At 43.9% G+C, this 15,253-nt stretch overlaps 1 protein-coding gene and 1 long non-coding RNA gene across 2 annotated transcripts in view; one reads left to right on the top strand and one right to left on the bottom strand.

Annotated features, from left to right (window-relative positions):
• Nucleotides 1-3,995, bottom strand: part of ift56 (intraflagellar transport 56) — an 85,361-nt gene extending 81,366 nt beyond the window's left edge. The window contains exon 1 of the mRNA XM_072273017.1: nucleotides 3,913-3,995. Within this exon, the coding sequence (XP_072129118.1) occupies nucleotides 3,913-3,915 (3 nt within the window). The 5' untranslated portion in view covers nucleotides 3,916-3,995. The remainder of the gene's footprint in view (nucleotides 1-3,912) is intronic.
• Nucleotides 3,996-4,877: 882 nt separating this feature from the next.
• On the top strand, nucleotides 4,878-14,846 carry LOC140205417 (uncharacterized). The gene is made up of 3 exons (XR_011887835.1): nucleotides 4,878-5,212; nucleotides 11,002-11,135; nucleotides 13,118-14,846. It is a non-coding gene; the product is annotated as an uncharacterized lncRNA (long non-coding RNA).
• The last annotated feature ends 407 nt before the right edge of the window (nucleotides 14,847-15,253 follow it).

Below are 15,253 nucleotides of genomic sequence, written 5' to 3'. Positions count from 1 at the left end.
ACTTTCGCCTATCACATCCTTTCTGTAGCAGAGTGACCAGAATTGCACACAATACCAAGTATGGCCTAACCAAGGATTTGTGCAACTATAACATCACATTGTAACTCATATAATCAATGCACAGAACGTAGAACAAACATGTGTATATCATTACCATCACGGACTTTATCAGTAAGTGTGTTGAGAACCGTGTACTAAAGAGGCCAATTCGAGAGTTCCCAAACCAGAAACCATGGATAAAATGGGAGTTCCAGTCTCCTCTGAAGTTTAGGTCTACAGCATTCAAATCAGGTGACCTTGACCTTTACAACAAATCAAGACGTGCCTTGCGTAAAGCTATCAGAGATACTGTGGTGGGGCTAACATACTATAAGGGGTTACAAAGCGAAGTCAGGCACATCCCTTCCCAATGAGCTTAACACATTAGAACATAGAAAACCTACAGCATAATACAGGCCCTTCGGCCCACAAAGCTGTGCTAAACATGCCCTTACCTTAGAAGTTACCTAGGGTTACCCATAGCCTTCTATTTTTCTAAGCTCCATGTACCTATCCAGGAGTCTCTTAAAAGTTCCTATCGTATTCGCCTCCACCACCGTTGCTGGCAGCCCATTCCATGCACTCACCACTCTCTGTGTAAAAAACTTACCCCTGACATCTCCTCTATACCTGCTTCCAAGCACCTTAAAACTATGTCCTCTCATGTTAGCCATTTCAACCCTGAGAAAAAGCCTCTGACTATCCACACGATCGATGCCTGTCGTCATCCTATACACCTCTATCAGGTCACCTCTCATCCTCCGTCACTCCAAGGAGAAAAGGCCAAGTTCACTCAACCTATTCTCATAAGGCATGCTCCCCAATCCAGGCAACATCCTTGTAAATCTCCTCTGCACCCTTTCTATGGCTTCCACATCCCCCCTGTAGTGAGGCGACCAAAACTGAGCACAGTACTCCAAGTGGGGTCAGACCAGGGTTCTATATAGCTGCAACATTACCTTTCGACTCCTAAACTCAATCCCATGATTGATGAAGGCCAATGCACCGTATGCCATTCTATGTACATTTTGAACAGAAGGGAATGGGTACTTCACCACTAATCCCCACAGTCTCCAGTGCACCTGAATCTGCAGTCATTGTGCCGCAGGCGAGTGTGTGGAAAGTATCAGCCTGGACAGTGTCCTTGGCTAGATCATCTTGCAGGTGTATTAGCAGACATTTTTCACCTCTCCCTGCTTTAGGCTGAGGTTCCCTCCTGCTACAAGAAGACCACTATCATTCTGGTACTGAAGGAAAACAAGATAATATGCATTGCTACCACCAGTGGCTCTGACATCTACCATCATGAAGTGCTTTGAGAGGCTGGTCATGGCACACATCAGCTCCAGACATCCAGACAACCCTCACCCACTGTAGTTTGCCTGCCGCCGAAACGAGTCTACGGCAGGCACCATTTCTCTGTGCTTCACTCATCTCAGAAGCACCTGGACAGTAAAGAGAACTATAACAGACTATTGCTTATTGACTACTACTCTGCCTTCAATATTATTATTCTAAGCAAACTCATCACCAAACTCAGGACCCTGGAATACCTTTTCAATACCTTCCTCTGCAACGGGATCCTTGACTTCCTGACCAACAGACTGCAATCAGAAAGCATAGGCAGCAACACTTCCGCAATGATTATTCCAAATACTGGTGCTCCGCAAGGTTGTGTACTCAGCCCCCACTCTACTCCCTGTACACTCATAACAGAGTGGACAGATTCTGCTCTAAATCCATCTACAACTTTGCAGATGATACTCCTGCAACATAGTCAAGTATGACTATGACTATTCTGGGCCCCATCTTAAATAACTAGGAGCTGGAGTACAGGAAGGAGATAGACAGCTTATTAACAGTGCGTCATGACAATAACCATTCCTTCAAAGTCAGCAAATCATAAGAGCTGGGCACTGACTTCAGAAAGAGGGACAGTGCACATGCTGTCTACATCAATGGTATAGATGCTGAGAGCTTCAGGTTCCGAGACCAATAATCTGTACTGGTCCATCCATGTTGATGTCACAGCCAAGAAAACTCAGCAGCCCCTTCTTCAAGAGGCTAAAGAAATGTGGCACGTCCCTGTCAATCCTTACAGATCGTTATCGACACACCATAGAAAGCATTCTATCTGGATGCACCACGTGCGGCAACCGCTCTGCACGTGACCACAAGAAACTGCAGGGAGCTGTGGACACAATTCAGCATATCACAGTTACCAGCCTCCCCCACCCCCCCACCCCATGGACGCTGCCTACACTTCTCACTGCCTTAGTAAAAGCAGAATCAGAATCAGGTTTATTATCACCGGCATTAGATGTGAAATTTGTTAACTTCGCAGCAGCAGTTCATTGCAATACGTAATATAGAAGAGGAAAAATATAGAAATAATAGATAAGTCAATTACAGTGTACATATATTGAATAAATTAAAAAACATGCAAAAATCAGAAATAATGAATATAAAAAAAGTGAGGTAGTGTCCAAGGGTTCAAAGTCCATTTAGGAATCTGATAGCAGAGGGGCAGAAGCTGTTTCTGAATCGCTGAGTGTGTGCCTTCAGGCTTCTGTACCTCCTTCCTGATGGTAACAGTGAGAAAAGGGCATGCCCTGGGTGCTGGAGGTCCTTAATAATGGATGCTGCCTTTCTGAGACACCACTCCCTGAAGATGTCCTGGTTACTTTGTAGTACTCAAGATGGAGCTGACTAGATGTACAACCTTCTGCAGCTTCTTTCAGTCCTGTGCAGTAGCCCCTCCATACCAGACAGTGATGCAGCCTGTCAGAATGCTCTCCACGGTCCATCTATAGAAGTTTTTGAGTGTATTTATTGACATGCCAAATCTCTTCAAACTCCTAATGAAGTATAGCAGCTGTCTTGCTTTCTTTATGTTGGGACCAGGTTAGATCCTCAGAGATCTTGACACCCAGGAGCTTGAAACCAGCATAATCAAAGACCCCACCCACCCTAGACATTCTCTCTTCTCCCCTCTGAATTGATCAGCAGTGATAAATACAAAGTGAACCTGACATCCTAACCATATTGGGTACTGGTGAAACCTCACACATTTTATGCACACTTTTGGTGTCCTTCCATAGAAATACATGCTTTTCCAAACAAAAACTGCTCCAAAAGTGGTGCCTTTCGAGGATATATTGACAGATTAGATCTGTATTTTCCTAGTTTATTAAAGATTTCATTGAAACTGCTATAATTTTATAGGACCCATAGTCAGAATGCAAGGATAATATTGCACATGAATTTTTTTAAATTGCAGACACTGAAAATCTGAATTAAAAACAGGAAATTCTGGAAAAACACAGCAAGTTGGGCAGTATCTGTCGAGAGAGTAACACTTCCCCTATTACGTCAAAAATAAAAGGTCAAAGACCCACCTGAGCTACTAACAGTTGCTATCCCAATGGTAGTTTAAAATTGAAATAAATCTTAATTTGGTAGCCTTTTGATAGCAAAAGGATTGTCAATCTTACCTGCCTGGGCTTTTCAGAGATAACCATCTAGATCCATAACTTTAAAATCGATTTTCAAGTTCCTTGGATATCCCACACTCCTTTTTATCCATCTTGGTCCCCTTCCTTGACTCTCTGACGACCAGACACACCTACACTTTCACTTCATTAAATCCCTCAGTTTTCCTCCCTCAGATCCTACTCTCTGTCACCCCGATCCCACCAGGACTCCAGGGAAACCCCTCACTCTATGTTCTCAGCACACCATGCTCAGTTGCCGCTTTGGCACGATGTCTTTGCGAAAAAATGAATGGAATTCGGCTGCTGGCGGTCCTTCTCCCGCAATGGGACTAACCGGCAGCTCTGCGAGGTTCCCTGCGTTCGGGTAGGCCCAACTCACCATTTTCTCGGAGCTATCGCCTGGGATCCCAGCAAAGAGAAGCTCAACGGCCTGGTCACACCGTCATAGCAACGAAACCCCGCCCCTCAACCAGCCGTCCTGGCAACGAAACCCCGCCCCTTCATCCCCTGAACTAGGAACGAAACCCCGCCCCTTCATTCTCTGCGCTAGCAACGAAACCCCGCCCCTTCATCCCCTGAACTAGCAACGAAACCCCGCCCCTTCTTTCTCTGCGCTAGCAACGAAACCCCGCCCCTTCAATCCCCGCGCTAGCAACGAAACCCCGCCCCTTCATCCCCTGAACTAGCAACGAAACCCCGCCCCTTCTTTCTCTGCGCTAGCAACGAAACCCCGCCCCTTCAATCCCCGCGCTAGCAACGAAACCCCGCCACTCAACCAGCCGTCCTGGAAACGAAACCCCGCCCCTTTATTCTCTGCGCTGGCAACGAAACCCCGCCCTTCATTCTCTGCGTTAGCAACGAAACCCTGTCCCTCATCCCCAGCGCTAGCAACGAAACCCCGCCCTTCATTCGCTGCGCTAGCAACGAAACCCCGCCCCTTCAATCCCTGCGCTAGCAACGAAACCCTGCCACTCAACCAGCCGCCCTGGAAACGAAACCCCGCCCCTTCATTCTCTGCGCTAGCAACGAAACCCCGCCCCTTCTTTCTCTGCGCTAGCAACGAAACCCCGCCCCTTCAATCCCTGCGCTAGCAACGAAACCCTGCCACTCAACCAGCCGCCCTGGAAACGAAACCCCGCCCCTTCTTTCTCTGCTCTAGCAACGAAACCCCGCCCTTCATTCGCTGCGCTAGCAACGAAACCCCGCCCCTTCATTCCTTGCTAGCAACGAAACCCCGCCTCCCTTTCCTCCGACTCCGACCTCCGACCTCCGACCTCCGACCTCCGTCTGGCAACGAAACCCCGCCTCCCCGTTCACCCTTCTAGCAAGGAAGCATCGCTTCTCCAGCCTTTGCGTTAAGGAAATCCCTAATTCCACATCAGCTATTGCGAGAAAGTTCCACCAGTTCCACTTAACATCTTAACTTATTTTTCTCCACAGACGCACAACAGTATTTACATAATTTTCCTTTCTTTTGTAAACATTGTTTTTTTTTGCTTTTCGATAGTGCAGTTTTAAAATCTTAACCAAAAAAGCTACAGTACTTAATATATATTCTGTGTTGATGCGTCTGCCTAGTATGTGCTGAAGCCTGAGGAGAGGGGCCTTCACCCGTAACAAAGCAGCGCATAATCAAAGAACTGCAGATGTTGGAAATATGATAGGAAAAGACTCGGCAGGTTAGTTACAGGAAAGAGAAACAAAGTTAATGTTCCAGATTGAAAACCTTTGTCATAAGAATGTCTGCTTACACAATGTACAGTAGTTATAATATATATTTATTGAAAATAGGTAATGCCAGCTCCCCCACAACTTTCTTGAGGGTAAGACCAAAAGAATAAGTATGGGCAAGTATTGGATTTTCAGAAAACCTTAGGCAAGGCACCACACATAAGGTTGAAACTAAAGCATGAAGAATTTGCAGTAATAAACTGATCTCCCTCCACCACTTACTCAAGGCAGAGCATTCCACATTCTGGCTGCAAAATTTTTCTTCAGATCCCCTCCGAAGCTCTTCTGCTTTCCCTAAACTTCTCCTCTCAACTTTGAGAAAAGTTTCCTGCTACCTACCATATCAGTACCTCTCGTTGTTTTATAAAGCTCCTTCACGTCATCTCTAGGCCTCTTCTATTCCAAGGAAAATGTGACCACAAAGCATCTTTTCTCTCATCATACAGTGGAGCTAGAACGTTTGTGAACCTGACAGAATTCTGTCTCTTTCTGTCTAAATACCGCCTAAAATATGATCAAATCTTCACACAAGTCCTAAATCTAGATAAAGAGAACCTAATTAAATAAATAACACGAAACATTGTACTTGTTAATTTATTTATTGAGGAAAATCATCTAATATTACATGTATTTGTTGGAAAAAGTATGTGAACCTCTGCTTTTAATCACTGGTATGACCCCTTTGTACAGCAATAACTTCAATCAAACATTTCCAGTAACCGTTGATCAGTCCTGCACATCAGCTTGGAGGAATTTTAGGCCATTCCTCCTTACAAAACTGTTTCAACTCATGGATGTTTTATAAAATTATGATGGGTACCCATAGAGTGAATGCAAGCAGGCTTTTTCCACTGAGGCTAGGGGAGAAAAAAACCAGAGGACATGGGTTAAGGGTGAAGGGGGAAAAGTTTAAAGGGGACATTGGGGGTCTTCTTCACACAGAGAGTGGTGGGAGTGTGGAATGAGCTGCCAGATGAAGTGGTAAATGCGGGCTCACTTTTAACATTTAAGAAAAACTTGGACAGGTACATGGATGAGAGGTGTATGGAGGGATATGGTCCAGGTACATGTCAGTGGAACTAGGCAGAAAAATGGTTCGGCACAGCCAAGAAGGGCCAAAAGGCCTGTTTCTGTGCTGTAATGTTCTATGGTTCTATGTTGGTGAGCTTCCTTGCATGAACTGCCTGCTTTAAGTCCCTTCCACAGCATTTCTATAGGATTAAGGTCAGGACTTTGACTTGGTCATTCCAAAACACAAATTTTCTTCTTTTTAAACCATTCTGTTATTGATTTACTCTTGGCTTTCAGATCATTGTCTTGATGCATTATCCAACTTCTCTTCAGCTTCAGGTGATGGACTGCTACCCTGACATTCTCCTGTAAAATGTCTTGATACAATTTTGAATTCATTGTCCCTTCAACGATTGCAGGCTGTCCAGGCCCTGAGGCCGCAAAGCAACCCCAAACCATGATGCTCCTTCCACCATGTTCCACTGTACTCCTTCCACCAACTTCCACTGTTGGGATGAGGTTTCAGTGTTGGTGTGCAGTGCCCTTTTTCCTCCAAACATAGCAATGTGCATTTCTGCCAACAATTTCAACTTTGGTCTCATTTGTCCACAGAACATTGTCCCAGAAGTGTTGTAGAACATCCAGGTGGTATTTTGCAAACTTGAGACATGCAGCAATGTTTTTATTTTTGGAGAGCAGTGGTTTCTTCTGTGGTGTCATTCCAAAAACACCATTCTTGTTCAGTGTTTTTCTTATAGTAAGTTCCAATGTGCTAGAGATTTCTGCAAGTCTTTTGCTATTGCCCTTGGGTTCTTTTTCACCTCCTTCACTATTTCACACTGTGCTCTTGGTGTGACCTTTGCCTACTCCTAGGGAGAGTAGCAACAGTACTGAATTTCGTCCATTTGTAGACAATTTCTCTTACTGTGGACTGATGAACACTCAGGTCTTTAGAAATACTTTTGTAGCCTTTTCCATCTTCATGCATCTCTACAATTCTTCTTCTAAGGTCCTCTGAAAGTTGTTTTGATCGAGGTGTAGTGCACATAAACAGATCTTTCTTGAGAAGAGCAGGCTTTGTCAGTAACCTGACTTAGTGTACCTTTTTTTATAGGGCAGGGCACCTCTACAACCCACACCTCCAATCTCATCATATTGATTGGAACACCTGACTGCAGATGTTCACATACTTCTTCCAAACAAATACATGTAATATTAGATCATTTTTCTCAATAAGTAAATGAAAAAGCACAATGTTTTTGTGTTACTTGTTTAATTGGGTTCTCTCGATCTAGTTTTACATCTTACGTGAAGATCTGATCACATTTTAGGTCATATTTATGAAGAAATAGAGAAAATTCTAGAGAGTCCACAAACTTCCTAGTACCACTGTAACTGAAGTACTCCACCCCAGGCAACACCCTGGTGAATAACCTCTGCATGGCTTCCAGGACAAGCACATTATAGGACTGTACTATTCCACCTGTTGCTTAACCAATATTTTTAAAAGTTGTACCATAACTTGTCTTTTCTTATATTCTGCATCCTAGCTATTTTGTAATCTGTATGCCTTCAAACCATCTTATCTACCTGTTCACAAACAAGAGTAAGTCTGCAGATGCTGGAAATCTGAGCAACACACACAAAATGCTGGAGGAACACAGCAGGCCAGGCAGCATCCATGGAAAAAAGTACAGTCAACGTTTCGGCCCAAAGCGTCAACTGTACTTTTTTTCCCATAGATGCTGCCTGGCCTGCTGAGTTCCTCCAGCATTTTGTGTGTGTTTATCTACCTGTTCTACCACTTTCAGGGATCTTTGAATTTGTACATCAAGGTTCCTCTGTTTTTCTAAGGTCCTAGCATTCTCAGTGTAAGTATCTGCCCTTTTAGTCCTCCCAAACTGCACCTGACACTCATCAGATCAGGATTAGATATTTATTTATGTGTGCTTATGTATACTGGCCAAAGACTGTGATTGTAGATATCTTATGAGGAAGGCAAGGTATATGATATTCTCAACAGTTCTGACTGGACAAGGTTGCCAATACTTCATCTTGTCCATGGCCCTGACATGCTGAGCCTTGCCACCACTGGGATATGTCCTTGAGTTGTTCAATGCCTGTTAGCTGGTTGGTGGTGTACCATTGTTCGGGACCGGCTGTAGCAGCGTTGTGAGTCTTGTTCTACAAGGATGTTTGTGAGATTGCCTACTGCTGTCTATCACATGCTTCTTGCTCTTCAGTGTGCAGGTAGTCCAGCTTTACCAGGTTAGCATCTCAGTTTTAGAAGTTACACATGTTGCTCTCAGCATGCATATTTGCATTCTTCATTAAACCAGGGTTCATCCTCTAATTTGTTTGAATGGCTGACTGAGGTTTTATGATCTGATATGCCAGATCATGAGTTACAAATTGTGGTGAGATGTACACTTTTTTGCGACTACAGATGGTCCACCACAACTTATTGATACTTAGCTTTGAGCTGCCATATTTGATCTGATTCTAACCTATCCACCTTCCAACATGATGTAGATCAGGGGTTCCCAACCTTTCTTTATGCCATGGAGCCTTACCATACCCAAGGAGTCGGTGGACCCCATTTGGGAACCCCTGCTCCAGATGAAGCTGGTCTCTACAAGGATATGAGATGGTCAGTTCTATCGGTGATGTCCTGTACAGATGCATTAGCAATTTGGTAGCTGTGTCTTCCAACAACTGGATATCTGAGAGTGAGTGATGCCACCAGTCCACTCTTATTGAAGTTTCTCCATACTTGCTACTTTCAATGCTTTTTCCAAGTGTTGTTCAGTGTAAAGGAGGAAGATTTATCAGCTGAGGGAGGAGGCATTGTTTGATTTGAGAGTTCATGGTGTTTTGTAGTGAACAATTCAATAGTTCAATTCTCCCCACTACCTGTAAGGAGTTTATATGTTGTCCCAGTGATCATGTGGGTTTCCTCCGGGTGCTCCAGTTTCCTCCCACAGTCCAAAGATGCATTGGCTGATAGGTTAATTGGTCATTGTAAATTATCTTGTGAGTAGGCTGGAGTTAAATTGAGGGATTGTAGGGTGGAAGGGGATATTTCGCACTGTATCTCAATAAATAAATAAATTAAGTGACTATCAGGGTAGATAAAGAGAAAGGAGAAATGGAAATTGGTAATCATTTATAAACGGGACCTTTTCTGAATGGCAGGCAGTGACTAGTGGGGTACCGCAAGGCTCAGTGCTGGGACCCCAGTTGTTTACAATATATATTAATGACTTGGATGAGGGAATTAAATGCAGCATCTCCAAGTTTGTGGATGACACGAAGCTGGGTGGCAGTGTTAGCTGTGAGGAGGATGCTAAGAGGATGCAGGGTGACTTGGATAGGTTGGGTGAGTGGGCAAATTCATGGCAGATGCAATTTAATGTGGATAAATGTGAGGTTATCCACTTTGGTGGCAAAAATAGGAAAACAGATTATTATCTGAATGGTGGCCGATTAGGAAAAAGGGAGGTGCAACGAGACCTGGGTGTCATTATACACCAGTCATTGAAAGTGGGCATGCAGGTACAGCAGGCGGTGAAAAAGGCGAATGGTATGCTGGCATTTATAGCGAGAGGATTCGAGTACAGGAGCAGGGAGGTACTACTGCAGTTGTACAAGGCCTTGGTGAGACCACACCTGGAGTATTGTGTGCGGTTTTGGTCCCCTAATCTGAGGAAAGACATCCTTGCCATAGAGGGAGTACAAGGAAGGTTCACCAGATTGATTCCTGGGATGGCAGGACTTTCATATGAAGAAAGACTGGATGAACTGGGCTTGCACTCGTTGGAATTTAGAAGATGGAGGGGGGATCTGATTGAAACGTATAAGATCCTAAAGGGATTGGACAGGCTAGATGCAGGAAGATTGTTCCCGATGTTGGGGAAGTCCAGAACGAGAGGCCACAGTTTGAGGATAGAGGGGAAGCCTTTTAGGACCGAGATTTCTTCACACTTCTTCACACAGAGAGTGGTGAATCTGTGGAATTCTTTGCCACAGGAAACAGTTGAGGCCAGTTCATTGGCTATATTTAAGAGGGAGTTAGAAATGGCCCTTGTGGCTACGGGGGTCAGGGGGTATGGAGGGAAGGCTGGGGCGGGGTTCTGAATTGGATGATCAGCCATGATCATAATAAATGGCAGTGCAGGCTCGAAGGGCCGAATGGCCTACTCCTGCACCTATTTTCTATGTTTCTAAGACTATAAGATATAGGAGCAGAATTCAGCCATTTGAACCATCGAATCTGCTCTGCCATTCCACCATAGCTGATTTATTATTTCTCTTAATCCTATTCTCCTGCCTTCTCTCTCTAACCTTTGATACCCTTACTAATCAAGAACATATCGATCTCCACTTTAAATTCTGTAATCTCCACTTTAAGACTTTGCCTCTACAGCTGTCTGTGGCAACGAATTCCACAGATTCACCTCCCTCTGGCTAAAGAAATTCCTCCTCATCTCTGTTCTAAAAGGACTTCCTTCTATTCTGAGGCTATGCCCTCCAGTCCTATATTCCACAACAATAGGAAACATTTTCACTATGTCCACTCTATCTAGGCCTTTCAGTATTCAATACTGTAAACTGAATGTTGCAATGAGATTCCACCCCCCCCCCCCAATTCTTTATACTCCGGCAAGTACGGGCCCAAGAGCCATCAAATGCTCCTCTTCTGTTAACCCTTTCATTTCATTCCTAGGATCATTCTCATGAACCTCCTCTGGACCCTCTACAATGCCAACACATCCTTTCTTAGAAAATGGGCTTGCAAGTACCACCAACTACTCATCCTGCTCCCCAAGCCGCAGCCTCACCAACCAAGAGTAAGAGCAGGTAAATCGCACACCATCCTGAACATTTTGCTGCTCCTTCATTGTCACCGAATTGAAATCACGGAACCATATTCAACAGATCACAGGAGCACCATCACTAGAAATATCGCAGTGATTCAAGAAGTCACTTGACCACTATCTTCAATGATATTTAATTTCAGCAATGAATTTTTGCCAGTGCATCATTGGATAGCTAGCTGTGTGTGTTTGGGATATTATAGCCACTGCAGGAACATGACTAAGGGAGGGACAGGACTCGTAGTTTAATGTTCTGGGGCACAGGTGCTTTAGGTGGGTGCAGAAAAGAGAGGACGGGGAGCTGCGTTTCTGATTAAGGGGAAATTTCATGGTAGTAGTTGGAGGTGAAATTGCTGAAAGATGATACAGTGAGGCTTTATGGGTGGAATTGGGAAATAAAAAGGAGATAATCACTTTGTTGGCTTTCTACTATTGGGTCCCAAACAGTAAATACAAACTAGAGGACAAATATGGAAGCAGGTTGTGGTGAGACATGACAATAATACGGTTGTCATAGAAGGAGATTTTAACTTGCCTAACCTGCCATATTGTTATGGACTTAAATAGGGTGAAATTTGTTAAGTGCACTTCCTTGGACAATATATAAAGGGCCCTACTAGTGAGAGGGCAAAGCCTAACCTAGTCTTGGGTAATAGGGCATTGGGGGAGCACGTTAGGACCAGTTTCCATTGTTCTAGTAATTGTAAACTGGTTACGGAAAGAGGAAGAGTTGGTCCACAGGTTCAAGTTCTAAATTAGACAAGGTTGAACAAGTTAGGTCTTTATTCTTTGGAGTGTAGAAGGTTGAGGAGGGACTTGAAAGAAGAGATGTTTAAAATTATGAGAGGGATTGATAGAGTTGACGTGGAAAGGCTTTTTCCATTGAGAGTGGGGGAAATTCAAACAAGAGGACATGAGTTGAGAGTTAAAGGGCAAAAGTTTAGGGGTAACACGAGGGGGAACTTCTTTACTCAGAGAGTGGTAGCTGTGTGGAACGAGCTTCCAGCAGAAGTGGTTGAGGCAGGTTCGATGTTGTCGTTTAAAGTTAAGTTGGATAGATATATGGACAGGAAAGGAATGGAGGGTTATGGGTTGAGTGCAGGTCGGTGGGACTAGGTGAGAGTAAGAACTCGGCATGGACTAGAAGGGCCGAGATGGCCTGTTTCCGTGCTGTAATTGTTATATGATTATAAGGCGAATTCTGACAGTGTGAGACAGGAGTTAGCTGATTTTCAAAAGATATGTTTGGGGGAACATGGTACCGTGGCGAGTAGTGTAACACTACTGCCGTGCCAGCAACCCAGATTCAGTTCTGCTGCTGTCTCTGTGGAGCTTGTACTTTCCCCCTGTGACTGCAGAGATTTCCTCGGGGGTTCCGCTTCCCACCACATTCCAAAGACAAAAGGGCCTGTTGCCATGCTGTCCCTCTAAGTAACAAAAAAATATTGTCGATAAAGGGAGCTAGCTAACCTGTTTCTGTATAGTTGCATCCATTTGACATCGTAGTAAGTTGCCCAGATATTCAATATTTACAAAACGCAGGACCAATCCAATCCCGTGATTACTGCCCCATCGCTATACTTTCAATTGTCAAAATGATAAAAATGCTTTTAAACTGCACTTATTCACACTCACTGGTGCTTAATTTGGAGTTCTGCAGGATTATTTGGCTCCACATCTCATTATATCCCTGACTCCAAAGGTGACATTTAACTGACCATATTTAAAATTAAGATAACATTTGACTGAGCCTAATGATTAGCACTCCCTGGTAAAATTGGTGTTGAGAATCAATGATTTGGCTGAGTTATTCATAGCACTAAGGTTACAGATGTAGGAGATCAGTCATCTTATTCTCAGGATATCACAGTCAGAAATCTTTGGGAATGAAGTAGATCAAACCATTATCCAGCATAACTTCAAGAACGCTGATGGGCAATGTTCAATTCCATTCCTACACTACAGGGAGTGAGAAGATATCTTCAGTGGTGATGTCTGTTATTGGTCAAGTAGGGGGCCGTGCACAATTCTGATTTGATGGAGACAGACGTGAGAGCATGGAGAAACATCTGGAAAACTTCTGAAATGCCCGCTTCGCTGCCGCTGCTACTGTGTGGTAATTGGAATCTCCGGAGCTGAAGGCCTCGAAATCCTCGGCTTTGCGTGTTTCAGCGGCCGGGGAGAGGTTGAAGGCGCTCATTAGAGGATGGCGCTCAGGAGGCTGTGTTGGAGGAGGCTGGTCAGAAGCTCTAAGTTTTCGGATGGATGGATTCAGTGTCGGCTGTGGTCGGCTGCTTCCAAGGTATCGGCAAGTTGACGGTGCCTGGAGGTTTATGGCAGGGAGTTTCTCCCTTTTGCCGCCTGCTATCGGGGACTCGGGAGTCGATCGACTCGGGGACTTTGAGACTTTTGTTTTTACTGTGCCCATGGTCTGTTCTTCATCAAATTATGGTATTGCTTTGCACTGCTGTAACTATATGTTTTAATTATGTGGTTCTGTCAGTGTTAGTCTTTGGTTTGTCCTGTTTTCTGTGATATCACTCCAGAGAAACATTGTATCATTTCTTAATGCATGTATGCATTTCTAAATGACAATAAAGGAGGACTGAGTGTTCTCATAATCTAAAAATGAAGTAGCTCCTACCTGAATGCAGCAATTCCATGCATGGCCTGGAAAGTGTCAGGTAACATCCATGCGCATGTAAGTGTCAGATGATGACCATCTCCAACAGTTTTGGGCTCCTCATCTAAGAAAAGATGTGCTGGCATTGTAGAGGGCTCAGAGGAAGTTTACAAGGATGATTCTGGGAATGAAAGGGTTATCACAGGAGGAACGTTTGATAGCTCTGGGTCTGTACTTGCTGGAATTTAGAAGAATTTGGGGGGGAGGATCTCATTGAAACCTTTCTAATGTTGAAAGGCCTAGATAGGGTAGATGTGGAAAGGATGTTTCCCATGGTGGGGGAGTTTCGGACAAGAGGGCACAAACTCAGGATAGAGGGGTGTCTATTTAAAACAGAGCTGTGGCGAAATTTCTTTAGCCAGAGGGTGATGAATTTGTGGAATTTGTTACCAAAGGCAGTTGTCGGGGCCAGGTCATTGGGTGTATATAAGGCAGAGCTTCATAGGTTCTTGATTGGGCACGGCATCAAAGGTTATGGGGAGAAGGCCGAGGAGTGGGGCTGAGGAGGGGAGAAAAGGATCTGCCCTGATTGAATGACAGAGCAGAGTCAATGGGCCAAATGGCCTAGTTCAGTTCCTATGTCTTATGGTCTAAATCAAAACACCGCAGATGTTGAAAACCTGAAATGAAAACAGAAAATGATACAAACAAAAAAAATCTATGGAAAGAGAAACAGGGTTATTAATTCAGCTTGAAGACTGTTTTTCTGAGCTGCGAAAAAGAGATACAAAGGATGTTGGGAGGGATGGAGAGGGCAAAGGAAATATTTCTGATAGGGTGAGACCAGGAGTGCCATGGGAATAAATTGTAGAGGCCATCTGGTCAATGGATTATTGAGGGTAGTTATGAAGAAATGAAACTGAAGCCACAAGATGAGGATAGTTCAAGAGCGACAGTGAAATGAAAAATGCAGGGAAATAGGGCCTTAGCAATTTTATTCTCCATTCCACTACCACAGTAGCTCATCTATCTGTCACCTTGTGGATTGTTATAACAAAGCCCAAAGTGAGCTTCAGAAACTGTGCCTTGTCTGAGCACATTGCAGTTTTTTGGACTTAATACTGAATTCTGCAAATTCCAGTTCCTTCCTTTGTGTGTATCAGAGCAAGATATTTATACCGAAATCTTTGACATATGGTATTGACTCAGTTGTCTCTCCATTATCATTGCTTGACCAGATTAGCACTAAAGTAATGATTGTCTGATTCAATTTGAAACTGATTTATTCTGTGTTTTGTTTATTATTCAGTTAATCAATTTACTTACATAGTTAACAAATTTCACCTCACATGCCGGTGATAATAAACCTGATTCTGATTATACTCTGCATTTACCTTCCACCATTTAATGGTCTAAACCCTTTTGTCCTTTATTGTCATTTCAAATGCATCCTGTTTCTCTCTCAATCGTAATTTAAT

This window comes from Mobula birostris, chromosome 11 (assembly GCF_030028105.1).
Source record: "Mobula birostris isolate sMobBir1 chromosome 11, sMobBir1.hap1, whole genome shotgun sequence".
In the NCBI taxonomy this organism is placed as follows: Eukaryota; Metazoa; Chordata; class Chondrichthyes; order Myliobatiformes; family Myliobatidae; genus Mobula; species Mobula birostris.
The sequence above is the reverse complement of the archived record's forward strand: the minus strand, read 5'-3'. Positions and strand labels throughout refer to the sequence as shown.